At 48.6% G+C, this 21,605-nt stretch overlaps 8 protein-coding genes across 8 annotated transcripts; 4 read left to right on the top strand and 4 right to left on the bottom strand.

Annotated features, from left to right (window-relative positions):
* Positions 1–11: 11 nt before the first annotated feature.
* Positions 12–1,214, bottom strand: trm44 (tRNA (uracil) methyltransferase; the record flags this gene model as incomplete). Its single annotated transcript, XM_057169563.1, has 1 exon — positions 12–1,214. One exon carries the CDS (start codon positions 1,212–1,214, stop codon positions 12–14), a length of 1,203 nt encoding a protein of 400 aa, XP_057016954.1.
* A 602-nt stretch (positions 1,215–1,816) lies between these two features.
* On the bottom strand, positions 1,817–5,241 carry N7466_010173 (uncharacterized protein; the record flags this gene model as incomplete). The annotated part of the gene is made up of 12 exons (XM_057169562.1): positions 1,817–2,145; positions 2,235–2,326; positions 2,393–2,727; positions 2,789–2,847; positions 2,915–2,999; positions 3,060–3,420; positions 3,480–3,506; positions 3,562–3,728; positions 3,803–3,960; positions 4,020–4,075; positions 4,125–4,584; positions 4,812–5,241. The coding sequence occupies 12 exons, from the start codon at positions 5,239–5,241 to the stop codon at positions 1,817–1,819; spliced, it is 2,559 nt and encodes an 852-aa protein (XP_057016953.1).
* Positions 5,242–6,636: 1,395 nt separating this feature from the next.
* On the top strand, positions 6,637–6,888 carry N7466_010172 (uncharacterized protein; the record flags this gene model as incomplete). Its single annotated transcript, XM_057169561.1, has 1 exon — positions 6,637–6,888. The coding sequence occupies one exon, from the start codon at positions 6,637–6,639 to the stop codon at positions 6,886–6,888; it is 252 nt and encodes an 83-aa protein (XP_057016952.1).
* A 1,847-nt stretch (positions 6,889–8,735) lies between these two features.
* N7466_010171 (HET domain-containing protein) lies at positions 8,736–10,565 on the top strand (the record flags this gene model as incomplete). The annotated part of the gene is made up of 1 exon (XM_057169560.1): positions 8,736–10,565. One exon carries the CDS (start codon positions 8,736–8,738, stop codon positions 10,563–10,565), a length of 1,830 nt encoding a protein of 609 aa, XP_057016951.1.
* A 2,373-nt stretch (positions 10,566–12,938) lies between these two features.
* N7466_010170 (GMC family oxidoreductase) lies at positions 12,939–14,657 on the top strand (the record flags this gene model as incomplete). Its single annotated transcript, XM_057169559.1, has 1 exon — positions 12,939–14,657. One exon carries the CDS (start codon positions 12,939–12,941, stop codon positions 14,655–14,657), a length of 1,719 nt encoding a protein of 572 aa, XP_057016950.1.
* Positions 14,658–15,043: 386 nt separating this feature from the next.
* Positions 15,044–16,109, top strand: N7466_010169 (histidine phosphatase family protein; the record flags this gene model as incomplete). The annotated part of the gene is made up of 4 exons (XM_057169558.1): positions 15,044–15,219; positions 15,353–15,616; positions 15,728–15,964; positions 16,046–16,109. The coding sequence occupies 4 exons, from the start codon at positions 15,044–15,046 to the stop codon at positions 16,107–16,109; spliced, it is 741 nt and encodes a 246-aa protein (XP_057016949.1).
* A 265-nt stretch (positions 16,110–16,374) lies between these two features.
* Positions 16,375–16,791, bottom strand: N7466_010168 (DASH complex subunit HSK3 family protein; the record flags this gene model as incomplete). Its single annotated transcript, XM_057169557.1, has 1 exon — positions 16,375–16,791. The coding sequence occupies one exon, from the start codon at positions 16,789–16,791 to the stop codon at positions 16,375–16,377; it is 417 nt and encodes a 138-aa protein (XP_057016948.1).
* Positions 16,792–18,156: 1,365 nt separating this feature from the next.
* On the bottom strand, positions 18,157–20,778 carry N7466_010167 (ketopantoate reductase family protein; the record flags this gene model as incomplete). Its single annotated transcript, XM_057169556.1, has 5 exons — positions 18,157–19,834; positions 19,908–20,337; positions 20,427–20,467; positions 20,537–20,657; positions 20,745–20,778. 5 exons carry the CDS (start codon positions 20,776–20,778, stop codon positions 18,157–18,159), a joined length of 2,304 nt encoding a protein of 767 aa, XP_057016947.1.
* Between the last annotated feature and the right edge of the window lie 827 nt (positions 20,779–21,605).

Below are 21,605 nucleotides of genomic sequence, written 5' to 3'. Positions count from 1 at the left end.
CCGGTGCCGATCTATTCACAGACTGGGTGAAGGTTCACCATTCTTGTGGCCCTGTGAAGGCTCAGAGCGCGCTCGATCCATGTCCGAGCGGCAACATGAATTCCCCCATCCCTGGTGCACTCACGCTCGACGATATCTTGGATTTGGCGGGCTAATTTGCTGCTACAGTCAGATTGAGGGTCCACTGATGCGGGGGCCGGGCTCTCGTCTCGAGATTCTCCTCTCCGTTCCCGAGCCACCAATTGCCGACCCCCCACTATTCCTATGTTTCGGGTACTTAAGAGTTGAAGCTGGGTTGATTCAACATCGTACCCAACCTCTTGTGCGATTTGCATAGTCTTGGCAGCAAGAGATCCGTACATTGAGTCGAGTATGCCTTCTGCCGTTTTCTCTTTCGCTTTCGCGGCTCTCAAGGCTCTTAGATCCCCTGACGCGGGTTGTGGGTTTTGATCGATGACATCATCGTCAGCTTTTGTTGGTTTGTTTTCTGATTTTCCTGATGATTTGTTCGGCGCAGGGAAGCGATAGCTGGATCCAGAGAGCGAATGCGAGCAACATGGTATAGCGAGGAACGGGAGTGGGGAGACAGGACAGGCAAGGGATGCCATGAGTGGAGTCCACAGGGTGAGTTCATCGGCATGGTTAGAGATGATGAATGTTCCAGGCGGGAAATCCCCTGTGTGAATATCCGTACGGACATTTGCGATGTAACCTGTGTCTGCGAATGGTTTGGGAATGTATGCTTTCTCCAGTAGCCGTTCCTGCACGGATGATGGGAAAATGCCCCATGTTTGACGACGGCGAGCATCATATCCACAACCGGAATAGCCCTCCATCAGGAGCACATAGACAACCACACCATTCCCACAGGCAATGTCAACAAATCCCGGGAATCGCGAAATGGTGTTTTGTTCTGTGGTCTTGGCCTCTGGCACTGCTCCGTACATCGTGCGCCATAGCTCAATCAAAAACGCCGCGACAGCAAGGTCTTCCTGGATATGCTTCACAGGCTCAATCTTCTCAACCCAAGCATCACGTAGCTCCTCTTCGTAAAGGTCCTTCAGGCGTGTGTATGTGTTGTGGACCAGTAGGTGAGACACGATGTCGTCTTTGAAAGACACAATATCTTGGGCCATTCCTCCATTACCTTGTGGGTTGTTGTTTTGAGCTGCTGGCAACGTTGGACAAAATTTCTGCATTTTCGAAGATGACATGATGGCAGATCCAGACTGTAGATCTGGGAGACGAATGATAATGAGGAGGAGGAAGAAGGACCAATTGTGTGATATTCTTTCTCAACTAAGCGGGATGGGGAGGAAAGGAAGGAAGGAGAGAAAAGCTCTCACTTCCCAGACTACTAAATACCCACAAAACCAACACGCGCTGTACTCAGACGTAAGTCCAGGAGCGGACCATGTGACCCATTCTATGGTTCACTTTTCCTGACATATGACTTTCAGAATTTATCATCGATTCGCAACTCTGTTGAGTGTTGATCTGGAGTTCTGAACATCCAAAAGCGACAACATTATGCTCTGTGTGCATAATTACATAATCAGGCCACTCGCTATTTATGCCACCGGTTCACGTCCACCGCGTCTTTCAACTTCCTGCTTAGATGGAGAAAATGAGTAAATCTACATATCTCTCATTTCAACAATCAGAGTCAAATCTCATTGAATGCTAAGACTTATGCAATTGATAATTGATGCTCTCTGTGTCAATGCCTAGTTAAGAATAACAACATAGAACATTGGGTATGCTATTGATAAAAACAATTCATGCAATATGCAATTTCAAAACCAACCTTGGAACCTCAGTCTCGCTTATCACCCATAGCAAGCCCCAAATCAAACTGCGCCCTACTAAGTGTTGCTTGTGCAGTGTCAACCCCCGCCTTCACCATTCCAGCCAATGTTGGCTTCTGGATGGCCTCTAGAACTTCTCCCTCATCAGCTACCACCATATTCAAATCCCTCACGATTTTTTCCACTTCTTCAAGCATGTCCTTTTGGAAGTCATTGAAACGCTTGTTTATTTCTTTGAAGTACTTCCTTTTTGCAAGGTGGTGGTACTTGAGAAACATTTTGGAGCTCATCAAGAACTCTCGCATTTCATCCTTCCGTCTCTTATCACAGCCTTGGCCTATTTTATAATATTAGCAGATATTCATGCATTCGAACTCATCCTGAGTACTGGTTATACCAATACCAAGTATAAAGTATAGAGCGTACCTGTATGTTTGCTGCAGGACAGATAGACAGGTCTCATGATGGTTGCCATGAAGGAACTATCGATGCCAGACACCATGGCCCACTTCACGGTGCTAGGTAACCTTTTTGTTAGTTGAGATTTCATTAAGGGGTGGCTGTTTGATGTAGGTCATAGGTACTCTGAGGAAAAGGTCATTTCACGAATATTTTGTCGGATCGCAAAGCAAATATTGTCCTTCCTATCTTTCATGCAATCGAGAACATTCCCCACAGCCTGAGGGGCATGTGGCTCATGGACTCGAAGTGCGGCGCAAACTTCCTCAAAAATCTCGGCGTTTATAATAGCCAACTTGTCGGCTTGAGAATTCAACCATTCACATAGAAAGTCCCACTTGGGGGCCAATATCTCCTTCGGGTACTTTGTGAGTTCTTCGTTCACGGAAATGGATTCCTGTCTTCTTGTGGTCCACTTTCCATTATGCCGACAAATTGCGCCAAAGGTCACATGGTGTAACTGAAAGCAACTAGTCAATAAGAAAAAAAAAGATAATAATAAGCACCAAGCAGTTACTCACATTGGCCCAGTCATCGCTATTTTTGACTGACTTCTTTGTCCACTCTTCCTCATTTTCCACTATTACATAGATCGACATCAGAGAACAATACCTCGAAATGAATATGGAGCGGTACGCGAGCCTTACCAATCTTTCGTAGGACATTCTTTTCGAATAAATCAATCAATTTGTGTTTCACATTCTCGATGCATCCGTGTGCTGAAACAAGCTTCTATCTCTTTTTAGCATTTTCCAACACGAAGATTTTTTGCAGAGACATAGTAAGCTTCACCTTTCGAATGATGGCTTCAACCTGCTTCAAAGTCGCACGAAGAGAAACAGCTCGATATTCAGTCACAAAATCAGCTCCAGCCAGGGCCCATTGACGAAGAGAGCCTAGAAGAGCTGGAACTTGATGGTGGAGATATGCCACCGTTGATCGTAGCTGGGCTTCCGCGGGAACCAGTTGGCAGTGCCCACGCAAATCATGGATTCCACTGAGCTTGATATAGTCTTCGGAAAGGCGTTCCTCGCCCTTGCGGTGTGTGGCATACCAGGTATTACTAACGCAGAAAACTTTGGCAAATTTATACTTTTGCTGAAGTTCATATCTGACGCGTCTGTTGCGGTTGCCAACCATGAATCCTTTCAGCCTAAAAGACGAGTGAGTATTTCCGTATTATAACAGAGCAGCGGGAGAGAAAGATCTTACTTTATTTGAAGGTCATCAACTTTGTCCCTAATAGAAACTGGGTTAGTGTCATTTATACATCTTATAAGAATAAGAGAATTACATCAGCTGCATGGCTTTCGAGTCTCCTTTTTGGCTGAACTTGGTTTTCCGACTACACTTGCGAGCTTTTTCCAAGTCGACTTGGACTCTTCGCAAATTTTTCACCATTTTGCGTACTTTCTGAGCCTCTGAACCGTCGCCGCGACTTTCCTCATCGGCAAAAATGACCTGCGAAGCAATGTTAGAGACTTCGAGATGACATGTGGAATGGAGTATTGGAATACATCAGATTTGGTACAAACAATGTGTCGTGGCTTGTTTTCACATCTTTTCATGATGTCAGGAATTGATTTGTCAGTACAGCATCGAGCAATGTCGGACACGATAAAGACCTCGTCGCAATTTCGCAACAAATACTTCTCAGTTGCCCGGACTCTGGCATAATTCAAGTCCCGGAAGCCTGTAAATATTGAGCTTTGAACCAATTGTATATAGAAGCACATTATGATTGTAACTCACCGGGCAAATCTGCTATCACTAACCCAAGGCGCAGGATGGGAGCCTTGAGATAGACCCTGAATATGGTTAAATGAGTGAAGTATACTTGTTTGAAGAGTCACTTACCTGAGGAGCTTGATGAATGGCCACAAGGCAGGTTTTCCATCCTCATATGTATCGGCCACTAGGTGATCAAGCGTTTCCGTGCATCGCCGAAGATTCTTTGCAACCGTGGTATAAACCAGAGCATCGGTTCCACTGGGTCGAAGAGACACCACAAGATCAGCCCATTCTTCCAACCGGGTAAGAATATACACCTCGGCTCCTTCACTTTCATCTCGAAGGAATTCCTCATTGAACTCCATTTGGGACCCGAATAGAGATTCCAAAGTGGCCTCAGCACTATTGGCGGCATCTCTCAAGCCTCTCTGCTCTTCAGTTGAGAGTTCCTTGGAAGAAGATCCGCAATAATACACTCGAAAGCTTCGTAGAAGCTCCTCGAGAAGCTCTGTAACTTCTTCAGGGCTCATGAATATGGCTTCGATGCTGTAAGGTCCAGGGTGGACTTCATTGACATAGCGAAATTCTGTAACCACAGAAGTGCATGCCCTCCCACTCCCTCCCTGGAAATGTGAAATACAAAGTTAGCCTGAGGTGCTAGATAGTAATTACTGGAACATAAAGCGGATCAAGGGGATCCTACTGCACGAGACAAGTTCACTTTATCAAGCAATGAATTGATCACTGAGCTCTTCCCTATTTTCTCAATTAGAAGATGCGCTTTCCCAACCAAGTCAGCAATATCAAACATACCTTCACCGGAAGTCCCAATAAATCCAACCGTGCAAGATTCCGGTGACTGAAACTTGCTCAGACTCTCAACCTCTGGCAGAAGCTCTAGTAGACCAGAGTCTGTATCAATATTGGTTTCCGTGCTCTGTATCGTGCTCGCAAGCTGAGCAAGTTGCATTTTGACATCGATTAAGCCACGTTGAAGACTCTGGTCATAAACTGGAACTTTGGGCATCGGCTCATCACAAGCATTAGGCGTTTCACTCTCTTCATCAGAAAGATCTGATTCGTCTTCATCATCATCATTAATATCACCCTGCCCATCAGGATCGGAGGAGGATGATGAAGATGGTTCTTCGGTCGGGATCTCATGAAAACTTCCATGCAAGAGCTTAGCTGGGGAGGACGGAGACAATTTGAGGCTGGTGGGAGGGGAATCCTTCTTTTTCATGGCTGAGGCAGATTTGCGGGTTCTTTTCATTTCTCTAGCAGAAACAGTGGTGAGCTTTCGCTTTGAATTTGAAATTCCCCGATTGTGTTCCATTTTGTAACGCAACCTGAAAACTTTCAAGTCTGTTGGAAGTTCAGTAGAAAGTTTGAAAGGTTCGAGAGATTGGAAAGTTGGAACATGTGCAAATGGGACGGTCCGGGAGTTTGGAAAGTCGGAGCACTGTTCGAAAGGTTGGAAAGGTTGAATAGTTGGCAGGGTTAGAAAGGTTAGAAAGGTGAAGAAGGTGAAGAAAGTGAAGAAGGTTGGAGAGGTCAAGAAGGTTGAAGGTGAGAGGTTGGAGAGGTCAAGAAGGTTGAAGGTGAGAGATTGGAGAAGAAGAAGGTTGAAGGTGAGAGGTTGGAGAGGTCAAAAGGTTGAAGGTCAAGAAGGTTGAAGGTCAAGAAGGTTGAAGGTTGGAGATTTAAGAAGAAGAAGGTTGAAGAGGTCAAGAAGGTTGAAGAGGTCAAGAAGGTTGAAGAGGTCAAGAACATTGAAGGTTAAAGAGTTATAGATTTAAGAAGAAGAAGGTTGGCGAGGTTCAGAAGGTTGGAGAGGCTCAGAAGGTAGGAGAGGTTAAGAAGGTTGGAGAGGTTAAGAAGGTTACTAGTAGAGTAGAGAGTTTGAGAGTATACATAGTCAGAGTATAGATAGAGTATTCAAATTAGAATATTTAGAGTATTTAGAATATTGAGAATATTGAGAAATAGTCTGTCGTATAACACCTTACCAACATCCCCCATGGTTTTTTTATCCGTCGCCAGGTTCCCTTCAGTGTCCCTCAGGCATGGCACCCCCACTACATCCACCAGGAGGGATAGCGGGTGGCTTAGGAAATAGGCAGCATTTATCTTATATCACAAAATTCTGGCCTCTACCTTAGCCGGTGCGTACACCAAGGCGACCACCAGGGGAGTACCTTTGTAGCTGATAGAGCAGATATCTGATCATTCAAATGTTGATACCTTGCGTTGCCGTCTGGTATTAGCACGAAGCCACGGGGGTCAGTACTCATCGGGTACCACTGGACTATGGCCCTGTTTATCATAATACTCACCCTTCAATGTTCCCGAGAATCCTGCCACAGAGCATTCCTCTAGATCGATCAGGGGGTATGTTTCTGTGATCCTTCTCGCTTCTTCAGCGCTGATCCCAGTTTCCTGGCAAAGGAAGATATCTAAGCTCTCCTTGAGTCCTCATCCATCTGTAAAGCTCACTAAATCTGCCAGTCGACTTAACACTTTTACAAAAAATTGAAGAAATTCTGATCATTTGTGACATTTTCTATACTCTTGAGAACTGTCTAATATCATTGGGAAGGCCATAGTACTCCAGTTCCCAGGCGTCTTCGTCCACTCGATGGGCGAGTGGGCTGGTCTTCTTGCCCTTGTGGTCCCTGTCACAGAAATGGTAATCCCCCGTCAGGTCCTCCGGCCAGAACCTAACTATCGTATTCCCTGCATTTATTTCGACCGACCGAAGGTTCAGTGGTCTCTCAAAGACAAGTCGTTCTTTGGGCCCGGTCGTGCTGCCGAACCTCATCTCATCCAACACAAAGCGGGCTCTCAGAATGAGTTGGACGATCGCTCGCGCGATCCTCTCAGACGATAACCCCTCTGTTTTGTGCGTTACGAACTCGTAGATCCTCCGACATGGTACGACTGCATGGGCACCATATGCGGCTTTCCCTCGGGGTCGTTGACTTTCACTTCCTTCTTGACTACGCGTTGCGCAGAGGTGATAGAATGACTTGAGCGATGCCAGCCAAAATTTGGGGCGGATTTCAACGTGGCTCGGGAGAGTAAGTTCCGGCGGCTCGGTGGTGGTCAGAGCCGCAAGGACGGCGTTGGTGATTTCCACAAAGGACTTTGGCGAAGGGGGAAATGGTGGCTTGATGACCACCTACATAGGTTCCTTCCGTGAATTGCTCCGGGACTTGGCCATGCCCCGATCCTTTCTCGATCTGCTTGAACAGTCAATGGAACAGTGGGAGTTCTAGTAGAGAGTTTAGAATGTTGGAGTTCTAGTAAAGAGTTTAGAATGTTGGAGTTCTAGTAGAGAGTTTAGAATGTTGAAGTAAAGATGAAGCAGTTGAACAGTTAGAACCGTTGGAACCGTTGAAACCAGTCATTGGAACAGTTGGAACTTGGAACAGTTGCAGTAGTAGTATGTAGTTCAATGTTGGAACAGTTGGAACATTTGAACATTCAAATGTTTGAAAGCTTAGAATGTTTGGAAAAGTTGGAAGGTTGAAACACAGTTTGGAAACATTTGAAGTTGAAGAGAATAGCAAGCACTTGTCTGGAGTCAAAGCACAGTTTGGACATCTGGAAGGTTGAAAGTGAAGTCCAAGATTAGTAGAGATGTCGAACATTGAAGTTGGAGATTCCAAATATTCGATGGTTGGATAACTCGACGTTCCAGGTGTATATGAATAATTCAACGTAGGTCGATATGTCAGAACCTCGATATGGTTCTGGGGGGAAAACGAATGGTAATGAGGGAGAGAAAGAGACGGAGAAGAATCAACTGTATTGGTATTCTTCTACTGAGCGGGATGGAGAGGGGAAAAGAGGAAGGACTCGGAAGGAAGGTTTGAGAGAGAAGCTCTCACTTCCCTAAACTAACTACAACCCTAACCCTCTCACACAAAAAACCAACCCAACCCACGCGCTGGAGCATCTAGGAGCAGACCATGTGACATCACATGGTTCACAATCTCCAACACGATAGTTTCTGGATATAGGACCTACATACTAATTAGGTAGCATGCAGATGTGAGTATATATATATCAATAGTAAAGGTGATGTAAAAATGCGATAGTTTGTACACGGTGGTTATCAATTGATGTATATATAAGAAAAATTACGATCACGTGATGGAGTAGTTTCTTTGTTGTCAAAGTTGTAAAAACCCTTCAAGGCTACGCAACGAAATAACGTCCCCAGGCTCTTCTAGAGTCACTGTCTGCTGCTGGGAGGGTGAGTGCGCAATAGACAGGGTGAGAATCTGGGTGTGAGCGGCCCAGCGGGTGATTCTCGCCCTCCGCCGCGCGACCACCGCACTGACCCTCTTAGCTGAGATCAGCTACAGCGTTATTGGTTCACCTTGACCTTCCCAAAAGTACCGGACCAATAAGGTCGCTAGACATGAGAAAGTGGGCATTGAGTGGGCAGGACAGTTTCGGAAGAAAATACGTTGGCCTAGATTTTGAGGCAGGGGGTGGGGTTATAACAATACCCTAAGTTGAACTAACTATATCTGATCATTGATGTGTTGTCACCTGCTACATTAGTACAGCTTACTACACTATTAGGAATGCGAATATTATGCCATGGTTCCATTGTGAGCCGCAACTATTTCTGGACCTGAAAATATTATGAACACGAAGCTTTATTCACGAAAAAAAAGTTGGCCGCATCTTTGGAAATTATATGCCTCTCCAAAACGATACATCATGTCTTGCTTACCGAACCGGACTTCAGACACGGCAGAAAACACCATCCTCAGCAGATTATCTGAGGCTCTACCCGGCGGCAACTTCATCCGGCTAATGATCCTTGAGCCTGGCGAACATGAAGACGAATTGTCTTGCGTGATTCAACTAATGAATCTTGATAATCCCGTCTCCTACGAAGCTATCTCCTACGTGTGGGAGAGCACACACCGAGACCACCCCATACAGATCTCAGGACAGACCTTCCAGATCACCGCCAACCTGGACCGCACTCTGCGTCGAATGCGCTCGCGCGTTACGCCTCGCACGCTGTGGGCGGACTCAGTCTGCATCAACCAGGATGACTTGGCCGAGCGAGCGAGTCAGGTCCTGCTAATGGGTCAGGTCTATCAAACAGCCAAGAGGGTCCTTATGTACCTGGGCGAAGATGATGACAGCCACGGAGAGGCTGTCAAGTCCTTGGTATCGGAGATTGATGATATGGTTATTGACGGAATCAGACGAACCGGAGAGTCGTGGAATTCCTTCCCGATCCTGAATTCGGATGAACAGGAAGTTTACCTTGCAGACACGAGGTGGCACAGTTTAATCCTTATGACACACCAGTCTTGGTTCACGCGTGGCTGGGTAGTCCAGGAGGCGAGCCTGGCTGCCAGCGGCTTGATGTTGTGGGGTCTCACTGAGATCCCCTGGCGGTCCTTTTTAAACACCTATACCTGGATGATCCGGAGACTTCCACAGGTGCGAGTCAAGTATGGAGACGACAGCCGCGGTATGAACCGTCTCCATCTCGAGCTGTACCGGATGCAGAACAAGGCGGAAACGATGCCACTTTACACGAAACAAGCGATCGAATTCGACTTTCTCATCATCCTCCACGATGCCAGGGCCCTCTCCGTCAAGGACCAACGAGATCGAGTTTATGCCTTTATGTGCCTTGCCAGCACCGCTGGGCTGAATCTACACATACGCCCAAATTACTCTGATGAAACAAGGCCCAAGGACGTCTACCTCGATTTGGCTCGGGGGTATCTGCAGTCAACTGGGAATCTCAACATACTGCATTGCGTCCAGCATACCGAAGCCAGCTTTCATGACAAGTTTCCTTCCTGGGTACCGAGGTGGGATCTTAACCTCTTCGATAACATCGTCACGCACACATCAGCACCGACCCTCATTCCTACGGAAGTAAAACCAGTAGTTTCGCGGGACAACATCTTGCATGTCACGGGGGTCATCTTTGATGAGGTCATCTTTGCATCCAAGACGTTGTCACGGGATGTCTCAATTCACGACATAAAAACAATTTGGGACCAAGTCTCTGAATCCCATAGCGCATCAGCGTACTCACCTGCTTTCAAAGCCTTGGCATTCTCCCAGATCCTTGCAATGGGCCGATCGTGGGGCGCTGAATGGCCCGAGTGGGTATCATGGAGAACGGCCTACATCAACTTGTGTCTGGGCCAAAGCGGCTATGTATCCAAAGCAGACGAACCCCTAAACAATGGGATCAATGCCTTTCACACGTATGCGCAATGGAATATGCACAATCGACGGATCGTTGTCACAAGGAGGGGGTTCTACGGGGTCGTTCCTCATACAACTGAGCCCGGGGATCTTACGTGTGTACTATTTGGCGCGAAATCATGCAGTGTATTGCGCAAGAGCTCAACACCTGGTCGATACAGGCTTGTTGGTGATGCTTATATTCCTGGCAATTCGCCACCGAGATATAGGAACGGGGGCGACGTGATTCCTTCTGCTGGGTTCGAAAATTATCGCGACTGGGCGTCTTGGGTCTCCGAAGACCAGGTAATTTCCCTATGTTGATATCCGACCTTTGTACAGGCGGGAAAGTGTTAGGGTCAGTGAGGAGACAAGCACTAAATAACAACGGTACTGGTGAACACCAAATATTTCTTTTTTCTCTATTTTATTTCTTTTATAATTAAACACAGAAACTAGAGATGCTATTAAACCACATCCGACCAGAAATTTGATAATACCCATAGATGGCGTAGGCTGTATCGCCGCCGGTATTATGAGAATTGACCTGGAGTAAAGTACAAAAGGAATGATACATCCACACGTAATAGATAAGAGCACATGTGTAGAGTATACCGCGACGACATTTGAATACCGAGTAGACACTGCGATGAGAAATTCCCATGCAAGTGAAAGAGTCAATTCAACAAGATAACTAGGTCTGGAGAGGAAAGACACAGAATGGAACAACAGCAGAAAAGGCATAGTCTATTGACTCGAACAGGTGACCTTGAAACTCTTCACACGATTTCTCCGCGACGATGTACACTGAGTTGTCGAGTCAAAATGAATGAAGGCAAAATTGTGCTTCCTCGAGCATCTTCCATCAGTGTATAGATCGACACTGCAATGAGGATCAACATGTACCCTCACAATTCCCTGCGCACCCGAGCCCCCAACAGTCTGCAGACAATCTGTTGATCCGGTGCCAGACTCATTTGTTTCTGTACCAGAACATCCGCGGGTAGGGTATAGTTGAAAGCTCCAAGTGTGGGGGGCGGCTCCAGTTGCCGTGTTCTTGTGAGCAATGGGGGCGGAAGTAGAATCCGGCGTTGGAGTCCCTAAGATAGAAACTGGGAGGGATAGCACAGAGGCTGCCAGGTATAGGTCTGATAGCTTCATGCTGGAGTTGTGCTTCCAAGGTGGGCGATTGGCTGCCCAGGTGTATTTCTTGGTAGGAATGGCTTATTGTGGACCTTGGGTGCTTTGAGTGCTGTAAGTAATTATAAGAAAGGATGTTCAGTGTTAACTTGGCGAGGTTCATCTGGGAATAAATAGAAATGCAAGAGCGGGTAAATTTATCCTCGGCCTCGTCGGATATCATGTTGTTTTTGCGTAGCTATGACGGTCTGGTCTTCCTTCCGCCATGAATTACCAACTAATCGACAAGAATAACGACCTCATATACTCTGGTGGATTTAAGGATGATTGATTGAGTCTGCCTAGATTCACCTCAAGTGCTTGATCCGAAGCTTGCCTAGCAAACTCGGGTGTGGTAGGTGCAGCTGTGAATGAAGCACCCACACAATAGCCTTGACAATGCTTTGAACGCATAGCCGTTTTCACTTCATACCTCAAGTTCCCATTACCAGACGCGCGATACTACCCACAGGATTCACGGGTCAACCATTGAAAGCCGCGAGACAGAACCTACCGGAGGTTCCACAGAGCTGATAAGATATTTTTCTGCTAAGCCCATCTTCACTATTCAGAGACCTCTCTTTGCGCCAGAAGATTGATGAGGCTATCAGTGGAAATATTTCCCGGCCCGACCATACCAACTAAAACTGTTGGCTAATCTGTCCCTGTCACCTACCCTGTTACCTACCCTGCAGACTTGAGACAAAGGAGGCACCGAGCTCCACTATTAGTCTAGGACCCAAAGCTATTCGGAGATCCACCCACCAACCAAACCAACCACTCCACAAAAAAAAAAAAAAAAGATAACAGGCCCGAGCCGTGGATCGAACACGGGACCTCGCGCAGGAGTGCTTAGGAGTTGCTGCCCTAAGCGCGAATCATACCACTAGACCACCCGGGCTGTTCTTGATGCCTGGAAGCGAATATTACGCAACATGAGAGATCGCGTGACGTTTCTCTTAGTGCTGCTTAATTTAGTTTCCTATTTGGGATAGTCACAACCTACCCAATCGGGTAAGCACAGTTTCTGTCATCCATCCCGATTCCCCGTCTAGGTATACTCCGATCCCGAGCCGCGTAGATCGTCATCGCTTTCCTGATGCGCAGCCCCCAATGCCGCCGAAATAGGCGGATAAACGCCGATTCCATTGGGCAATGATTTCGGTTCATCCTTCAGGATCACCAACATTTTTGGGGACCATTTTCCAAAAACGTGGCATCTGCCAGACAACTTTAAAAGATGGCACCCTAGTCACCGGGGGACTTTGGCCCCAGTATGTAACGCCAATATTCAAAGAAAAACGGAGAAACAAAGGGAAAATGGGGACGCGAAAGTGAATATTCTTTGATCTCTCGATTCTCGGTTCTCGATTCCTCTCTTTCTTCGAAAGACACTCTACGAAGTACAACACTACTACGGTACACCGTACTACCTACTACTTTCCCACGAGAAGTCCTCTCAAAAAACACTCTCAAATCCAATAAGACAGACCCAGTCATCAAACAAAAAAGCAAACAATGACCTTCGCATACGACTACGACTACATAATAATCGGCGCCGGCCTAGCCGGCACCGTCCTCGCCTCAACCCTCCACACCAAACTCCCAACAACCACCATCCTAATCCTAGAAGCAGGCGAAGACCGCTACGCCCACCCCTTGACCACCGAGCCCCTCAAAACCCCGCAAACCCACCACTCAGACCTAGACTGGAACCTAACCACCGTTCCGCAGCCCCACCTCTCAAACCGCACCTGCTACCAAGCCGCCGGCAAAGCCGTGGGCGGCTCAACAGCCATGCAAAACGGGACCTGGACGCGCGGGCCAAAAGTCGACTACGACCGCTGGGCGACGCTGGTCGGTGACGCACGCTGGAGCTGGAATGCGCTGCAGGCGTATTTCCCGAAGACCGAGACGCGCAGTGTCGAGGCGGACGGTGGTGGTGGTGGTGGTGGTGGGGCGCGGTCCTCGTTTTCGGCGCCCACGCCGCGCACGGTGGTTACTGCTACGCCGGGACAGTCGCATTCTGCCCGGGTTTATGGGCTGCGTGGTGCTGTGCTTGGGGGGTGGGTGGGAGGTGCTGGGGTGGGGATTGTGGGAGATGCGGATGCCGGGTTTCCTGTTGGGGTCTCGGAGAGGGTGGAGAGTTGGGATCGGGGGAGGAGGCAGATGGTGCATAGGGTTTTTGGGCTGGATGGGGTGCAGGTTCTTACTAAGTCGCGGGTTGCGAGGATTGTTGTGCAGAGGGGTGAGGAGGGGTCGGGGATGATGGTTGCGACTGGGGTGGAGCTTGTGGGGGGAGCGAGGTTCTCGGCGAAGAAGGAGGTTATTCTTTCTGCGGGGGCTTATCATAGTCCGAAGATACTGATGTTATCTGGGATTGGGCCTGGGGAGAAGTTGAGGAGTGCTGGGGTTCAGCAGAGTGTTGAGTCGCCGTATGTTGGACGGAACTTTCATGATCATCTTGCGGTGCCGATTGCGTGGAAGTTGAAGGGAGAGAAGCAGGGGATGAATCGGTCTTTAGCGGAGATGATGAAGGATCCTGTGTTGAAGCTTGGGTGGCCGAGTGATTGGATTGTTTTTGCTGGGTTGGAGAGAAGTGTTGTGAAGGCTTCTATCGAGAAGGATGGTGGTCATCTTAATAATCCCTCGAGTCAGCTTCTTTTGAACCCGAGCTGTGTGTTCACTGAGACGATGAACTTTTACGTCCCGACTGGAACGGATATTGCTGGGATGGATACGCCCATGGATGGAACTTGTGTCTCCTCGACTATACTCGCGGTTTCTCCTACGTCCAGAGGCGAAATCAACATTTCTTCACCGGATCCACTCGCTCCTCCGGATATCAATCCAAATTACTATGCCACTGAGCTTGACCGCGCGGCTATTCGCACGGGAATCCGCAAAGCATTCGAGGTGTATCAAGGATCCGAATCACTGAAAGATGTCATCGAATGCGAGGTTCCGCCGGCGGGGTACGAGCCCTTGACTGCTACTTCTACCGACGAGGAGATCGATGAACGCGTTAGGCGGGTGGGAATTACATCCTTCAACCCTGCTGGGAGCTGCTCTATGGGGAGGGTGGTCGATGCAGAGTTGAGGGTGCATGGTGTGAAGGGATTGAGGATTGTGGATGCAAGTGCGATTCCTCTGCCTCTTGCGGCGCACTTACAGGTTGCTGTGTACGCATTGGCGGCAAGAGCTGCGGATTTCATTGTTGCGAGACATAGGGCATAAGCATAGTAAGCATAAGTAGAGAGCAACGGTGTTTGTTTTATGGCGTTTTACATCAATATCCCATTAAATCTATTACACTAATTGATCAAGTTCTCCCTCCTTAATACCCGGCTCTTTACCATCTAGTATATACATCAGTGCGACGTATGTATTACTAGCGCTATAACATTGCATAGAACAAAACATACTAGTACATTGCTGTTAAGACAATCTCAAGTATAACTAGCGGATAAGATAAGAACTAGATAACCCTTATCACACCAATGACGCAACCAATCCGACCCGCCGAAACAAGCAGAAGTACACACCGGTAACCCGTAAGACAAGACAACCTCTCCGTCATCCTTTTTCCTCCCTCTCTCCAATCCTATACCTCCGCACCCAAAATGGCTCCCCGGTGCTTCATAGTCCGCCACGGCGAAACCGAATGGTCCCTCAACGGCCGCCACACCGGCACAACAGACCTTCCCCTCACAGCAAACGGCGAGAAGCGCATCATCGCAACAGGAAAAGCGCTAGTGGGCAACGACCGGCTAGTTGTGCCCAAGAACCTGGTCCATGTGTAAGTACCAGCAAAAAAGCGCTTTCAAATACTGAAACGAATCAATTGAGCGCGAGGGAAGCTCGAATTGAATTGGACTCTTTTCTACTAGGAAAGAAGTAAGCTGACTCGATCTGACATGCGCACTATGTAGATACGTCTCGCCCCGCACGCGCGCACAGCGGACCCTCGAACTCCTAGAGATCGGCTGCCGTGAACGACTACCCTGGAACTCGCACCGGAAGCCGGAAGAAACGGAGCCGATTCGCACCGAGGCGAAGGTGCAGGTTACGGATGCGATCCAGGAGTGGGATTATGGTGATTATGAGGGGTTGACTAGTAAGCAGATTCGGGCTATTCGGGAAGAGAATGGGGAGGGGCCTTGGAATATTTGGACGGATGGATGTCCTGGTGGAGAGTAAGTAGTGCTTTGTTTTCCCCCAGTTTTGGTTCATTTTCTTCATAATCTTCATACTAGATACACTGGTAGTAGACAGATAGACCATGACTATGACTATGCTTTCACAAGTGCTAATCATATGCTCTCCAGATCACCCGAAGACGTGATGCGTCGGCTGGACGCATTGATCGCCGAGATCAGATACAAATACCAGCAGCCGTGCTTTGAGAACCCCGATTCTCCCAAGGGCGATGTCCTTGTCGTTGCGCACGGGCATATTCTGCGTGCGTTTGCGATGCGCTGGGTGGGCAAGTCGTTGACGGAGACTTCGTTTATCTTGGAAGCTGGAAGTGTGGGGACTTTGAGGTATGTTTTTGTGTCTCTGTTAGAGAAGAAGATGCAGAGAATGTGTGTTGAGACTCGGACCGCGGCTGACCATCATCACAGCTATGAGCACCATAACATCGAGGAGCCAGCAATCATGCTGGGCGGACAATTCGTGGTCGAGTAAATATTGCGGCGAATCGAGATTCCGAATTCAGGATCTAAGTATCCCATTGAGGTTTATCATAAACCATGTCGATACCTGTCAATAGTATAGTTAGTCCCAGCGCATCTATAACCACGATCAAAGCACAACAGCGCTTCTGAGTCCAAGAATTCCACATCCATACATACCAGTGGTTGAATCCCTGCAAAACAACACAACCTAAACTGGCCTAGTCCATCGCCTCATGATCGTGATCAAGATCACCAATCATCAATCACTCACTTACTCACTCCTCCTCGCTATCCTCAACCTTAACCTCCTTCCCCTTCGACACAGGCTTATCCGCATTCCCTTTAACCCCCTCCTCACCCAGAATCTTCGCAGACCCCATAAACATAGCCCCCATGTACCCGCCCAGGAACCGCATATCCCCCGCCTGCACAGCCGTCATACGGAGGAGGTTCTCGGTATCCGCGAGATTGGCATTCAGCTGCGCGAGTTGCGAGTGGAGGTGTGCGTATTGGCGGGTCTTTGCGGCGGACATGGAGGGTGTTGAGGAGCCGTAGGTTGTGCCTGTGTTTGGGTTTGTGGGTTGGTGGTGGGCTGTTTGGTTGAAGCTTGTGGGGAGGATTGAGGAGCGGGGGTAGCTGTTGGTGTTGTTTGTTTGGGAGTCGAGGCGGCGGTGGGAAGGTGGGGGTGGCATTTTTGGGATTGAGGAGTTGGTTTTTGTTTTCGTTTTGGATACCAGGTTGGTTTTGGTTTGTTGGCGTAATACGTCAATTGGATACTTGAAGAATGAGTGGTTGTTGTGTTTCGATGGTGTATGGAGAAAATGCGGATTTGTTTACAGCCGCGAGTTGCACGTGATGCGTATACAAATTGGAAATGCCTTGAGCCCTCTACGTCTACGACTACCTAAAACAATACTAGACGTTTTTTATATTTCATACTTAAGTTGAAGACGCTACTGAATCTACTCCTACGTTGAAGCCATTTATGAAGATGGAGGTAAAAAACAATGAAAATAACGGAAGGGTCTATCAATTCGTGCGCTCCATGAAGGATACGATTCTGTTCAAAGGGCGATGCAAGGCCACCATCATTAATTCCCAGTCAAGCGCAAACCCAGCCAAAGCAGATCAAGACAACTCAACCGAATAAATTGAACCCTCGCTCTTTTGCAATACGCCAGGGACCAGACCATAGAAATCAGACAAAGGCCGCGATGCCTCTGACCGGCCAGATGACAAGAGCAAAAGGGAAATAAAAAAAAGAGAACATCAGAAAGGATGGGAGATGCCGAAGCAGGAACAAATGATAACAAAGCACATAAAAAAAAGAAAAAAGAGGCGACGTATACGAGCCCGTATGATGTAGGTCCAGAAATAAAAGGAACGCGCCGGATCACGTAGTATACAGTCATGCAAGGAGAAGTGCGGCTGGTTGCGACTGGACGAGGGGGGGCCCGAGAGCGCTATATCGACATGCTGTAAAGGAGAGAAATGTAGGGGAAATGAGGAGAGGGGGAGTCCCAGTCTAGACGCACGCAGATCTCAATGGAGAGGGAGAGAGAAAACAAGGAGACAAGGAAAAGGATACTGTCGCAGGAGACAGGATGAGTATCGATGCAAAGCAAGGCAACAACGGAAAAAGGAAAATTTCAAAGACAGACACAAAGCACAAATCCCATACTCCAACCAGCCCCGAGAGAGAAAAAGAAAACACAGATAAGCGATAAAACAAACCCCTATGTCCCTCATGTATATGTAAAGAAGCGAAGAGCACAGTATTACCCAATACTTCATTCCACAGGGGAGTCAAATAGCAATATTCCCCAGTCGAATGACACGCATACAACGATGCAGAAAAAAGTCCAAACATGACAAGGTGAGAGTGGTTTTTTAAAAGAAATTGGACGAAGTATACACCCTGAGTAATTTGGTGGATGGAAAAACGTCAAGGAGGAAATTCAGTCAGTCATCAATTGCCCTGTTGATCTTGCAGTAGAAGAAAGAAAAACAGGAGGGTCATCAACAACCCGTATAATAGGTGTCAGGTTCTTTTTTTTTCACCGAATGGGCGGTGCTTGTGCGACTCGGTGGTGTGGGTGATCACCCAAGCTGATCTGGCTGCTGTGAGCCGACGCTTCGGAATCGAGGTTGGCACTAGCCCCACTATCACCACTCTCCGCGCTGGCGCTCGCACTTCCAGTCAGACTCTTGTTCTTGGGAGGGCCTTTAACGGCATACGGGTTGCTCACCCCATAGTGTTGCTCAATCTGTTGTGGGCCTGGTCCTGACGGCTGTCGAGGAACCGGTGTCCGCATGTTTCCAGGCGGCGAAGGATGGCCGTTGCGAAGAGGTCCACCGGGGGGACCCATGCTCGAGTCTTGGGCGGTCATCGGGCGTGCCATGCGGGAACCGGGTCCACCGGGTCCCCCAGGTCCAGGAGGTCCTCCGGGGAATGGCGCTGCGGGGGATTGGCTGTTTCGACGACTCTGGGGATAAGGACGGGGTGGGAAATCGCCCATTTGGCTGGCAGTCATGGAGTTGGCTCGCGAGTCAACTTGCAATTGATTCCGGTCCACAGCTCCGTATCTGTTGGAAGAGTAGCTCATCATAGGGTGCTCCATGAGCGAGTCATGAAGACCGGGAATCTCCTGCATCACTCGGTCACTGGCACGCTTGCGGCCAAAGTATCGACCAAAGGCAGACGAAGAGGGGCGACTCTGGGGAGGGCCGGCCGCGAATTCAGGATTCTTGCGGAACTGTTGGGCATGGTTGGGGGCCTTGCGTCCTCGGCGCGATGTGAGACTCATCATATCAACACTATCGGGGTCCACGTGGGGGATCTGAATATGGTCCATCGGGTCAAAATAATCTTCATCTTCCTCGTCGAATACCGATGCAGGGGCCCGCGGGGGCGGTCGTCGTTGACCAGGGCCAGGACCAGGACCAGGACCAGGACCAGGACCCCGGCGCATACCCATCTCCTGCTCACGAATCTGTAATTCTCGCTGGCGCAGTGCCAATTCCCGTTCTCTGAGGGCGAGTTCCGAGGGTCCAGGGCCGTGGCCACCACCACCATTCTGAGGTAACCCAGACTCGCCTTCATCACCGTAACTCATAAGATGGCTGAACTCTTCGAGACCCTCGAGGGAAGGGTCGCGGGGCATGCCCCGAGATCCCGGATGGGGCATCGGTCCACCTGGTGGGACCCGCATCATCCCTGGGGGTGGGCCTCGACGGGCCTGGGGAGGACCCATGCTCGAATTCGTGCGACTTGATCGCATCGTTCCGTTGATCGGCGGTCGGTTTGGTGGGGGTGCGGATGACAATCGAGGAGGGGGCTGTCCCATGACCGATGCAGGGGGAGAATCACCATGACGGGGCCTAGACTGGTTCAGAATGTTTGCGTGGTGGAGCATGGCGTACATGGCCTCAATACGCGGCAGGGCCAGGTTCGACTCGGTGGCCAATTTGATTGGGGAACCCAAGAAATTCTCGACCTCCATGGGGCGTCGGGCCTGGAAGTCCTGGAACATGGTGCTGGGGGCTTCGGTCGCGATCATTTTCTGGATGGTCTTTTCCCGGAAGTCGGCGGGGAATGTGCAATCCAAAGCTGCAGCCAGTTGCAGTAATTCATCAATTATACCCGTCACCAATTGACGGACTCCAGTCTTCTCTAACAATTGGGTGGGATTGGAGGTTTCGAAAACGATGCTGGCGGGGTGGAAAGCGATGGGTCTAAAACATTCCAATGTCAGCATGAAACACCAGGGGATCGCCGTTTTCGGTAGTACAGAGGGATAGCACAAACCCAATCATCCGCTCAAACTGCTCCTGTCTAATATTAGGCGACACTTTACAGTCCACCTGCCCGGTGTTCAGGGTCAGGGAAAGGGCTGCAGCCATGTCATTCTGAATGGAGGCGGGAATGGCGGACTTTCTGTTGGTCGCGCCCACGGAAATCTCGCTGGAGCTGAGATGTTCGAACTCGCTGGGGCCAGTTTGGGAGATTTCCACGTTGGAAACTAGAGAGAGAATGACATTGGTCGGGTATCGTTGCTCGAGGTGGGCTTCAATGCCAAGGGTGTTTGTGGTGTTGACCAAGATACAGGTGTGTTGGGGTGTGACAACTGATTCGATGACTGAAGCCAAATCATAGACATCCGGGAGCGCTTTTACACAGAGGATGACATAGTCGTATACATGTTCACGAGAAGAGGCGTCTTCGGGGGATCGGACAACTAATGAAACAAGTCAGTCATTTTTGGGGGGTTGCTTCTTGTTATACTGGTTCGACCTTGAGGCGAGTCAAGGAGAGAGGTAATCGTACCATGTCGAGGCTTGAACCGCTCGTTTCCGAATGCTTTTGATCTGTCGATGAGAAGAAAGATGAGTCGATTGATTCTCCAAATGTGTCAAATCCGAATTTGAAAAACGTACTTAAAAGAGACACCATATTGTGAGACGGCTTCGAAGCCTTGTTTCCACACCAGTGTTACGTCGCAGGAGGTTGTAGCCTGGAGTCGCCAAGATAGAAATGCTGAGATCGCATTGCCGCCAACTAAACAGTATTTGGTCAGACCCATGCTTGTGAAAGATTTTGCAAGTTGTACTCTCTTTGAGAGTTGTGTATAGAAAGAAAACTCACCGGACAGGATGCGCAATCGTGGAGGGGGAGCCATGGTCTGAATGTGGCAGGAAGCGATGGGCGGAAGGACCCAAGTTGAAAGGTCCGGCGCGAGGCCAACCAAGAATAATTACCGGCAAGCCAGGGTGTGTATTAGAAGGGAGAAGAAAGGCGACCTTTTGAAACGACAGCAGGGGCGTAGGGTTGAAAGATCGAAAGGGAAGGGGAAAGATGTCAAGGGGAAAAACCAAAAGGGAAAAAAAAACGAGTGATGGAAGATGGAAAGGGAAGAGAAGATGGGGAAGTTTCCAAGTCTGTTCGGAGACTCAGAGACGTTCGAGATCAGCCTCAACTTTCTTTTTTCCTTTTCTTTTTTTTTCTTCTCTCTTTTCTTTTCCTGGATTGTTAAGTCTTGGACTTTGTTTTCAAACTACTTTTTTCCGCTTTCTGTTATTCTTTTCCCCTTGATACTTCAACGGTCGTGGATCCCCCGCCTGAATCCGGAAACGGGAGGTTCAAGATAAGGCAAGAGCTGGATGCAGCTATGAGATTTTCCAATGCTGTCTATTATACTACTTACTCCGTATATACAGCGTACAGCTTATGTGTATAAGCTATTGGGTTTATACGATAAAACTGGTCCCAAATGCTCTCTAGTTTCCACGCTATCACCGTTTCGTGGCCATCCACGCAATCAGTCCGCCTCATGACTGGTACATGCATAAAAAAAACCGATTGGATCATATTTGGTGCTTAGGGACTTGATTTGTTCAAAAGGAATATGTACACTGGACAAGATAGTACCTGTTAAAGAGAATCCATATAAAAAAGAAGCTGAAGAAAAGAAACCTTTGTAAAAAAAAAAGAAAGGCATTCACGAAT

Source organism: Penicillium verhagenii (genome assembly GCF_028828195.1).
Source record: "Penicillium verhagenii strain IBT 33310 chromosome Unknown utg000010l_segment0_segment0, whole genome shotgun sequence".
NCBI lineage: Eukaryota > Fungi > Ascomycota > Eurotiomycetes > Eurotiales > Aspergillaceae > Penicillium > Penicillium verhagenii.
This window is presented reverse-complemented; position numbering and strand designations above follow the sequence as displayed.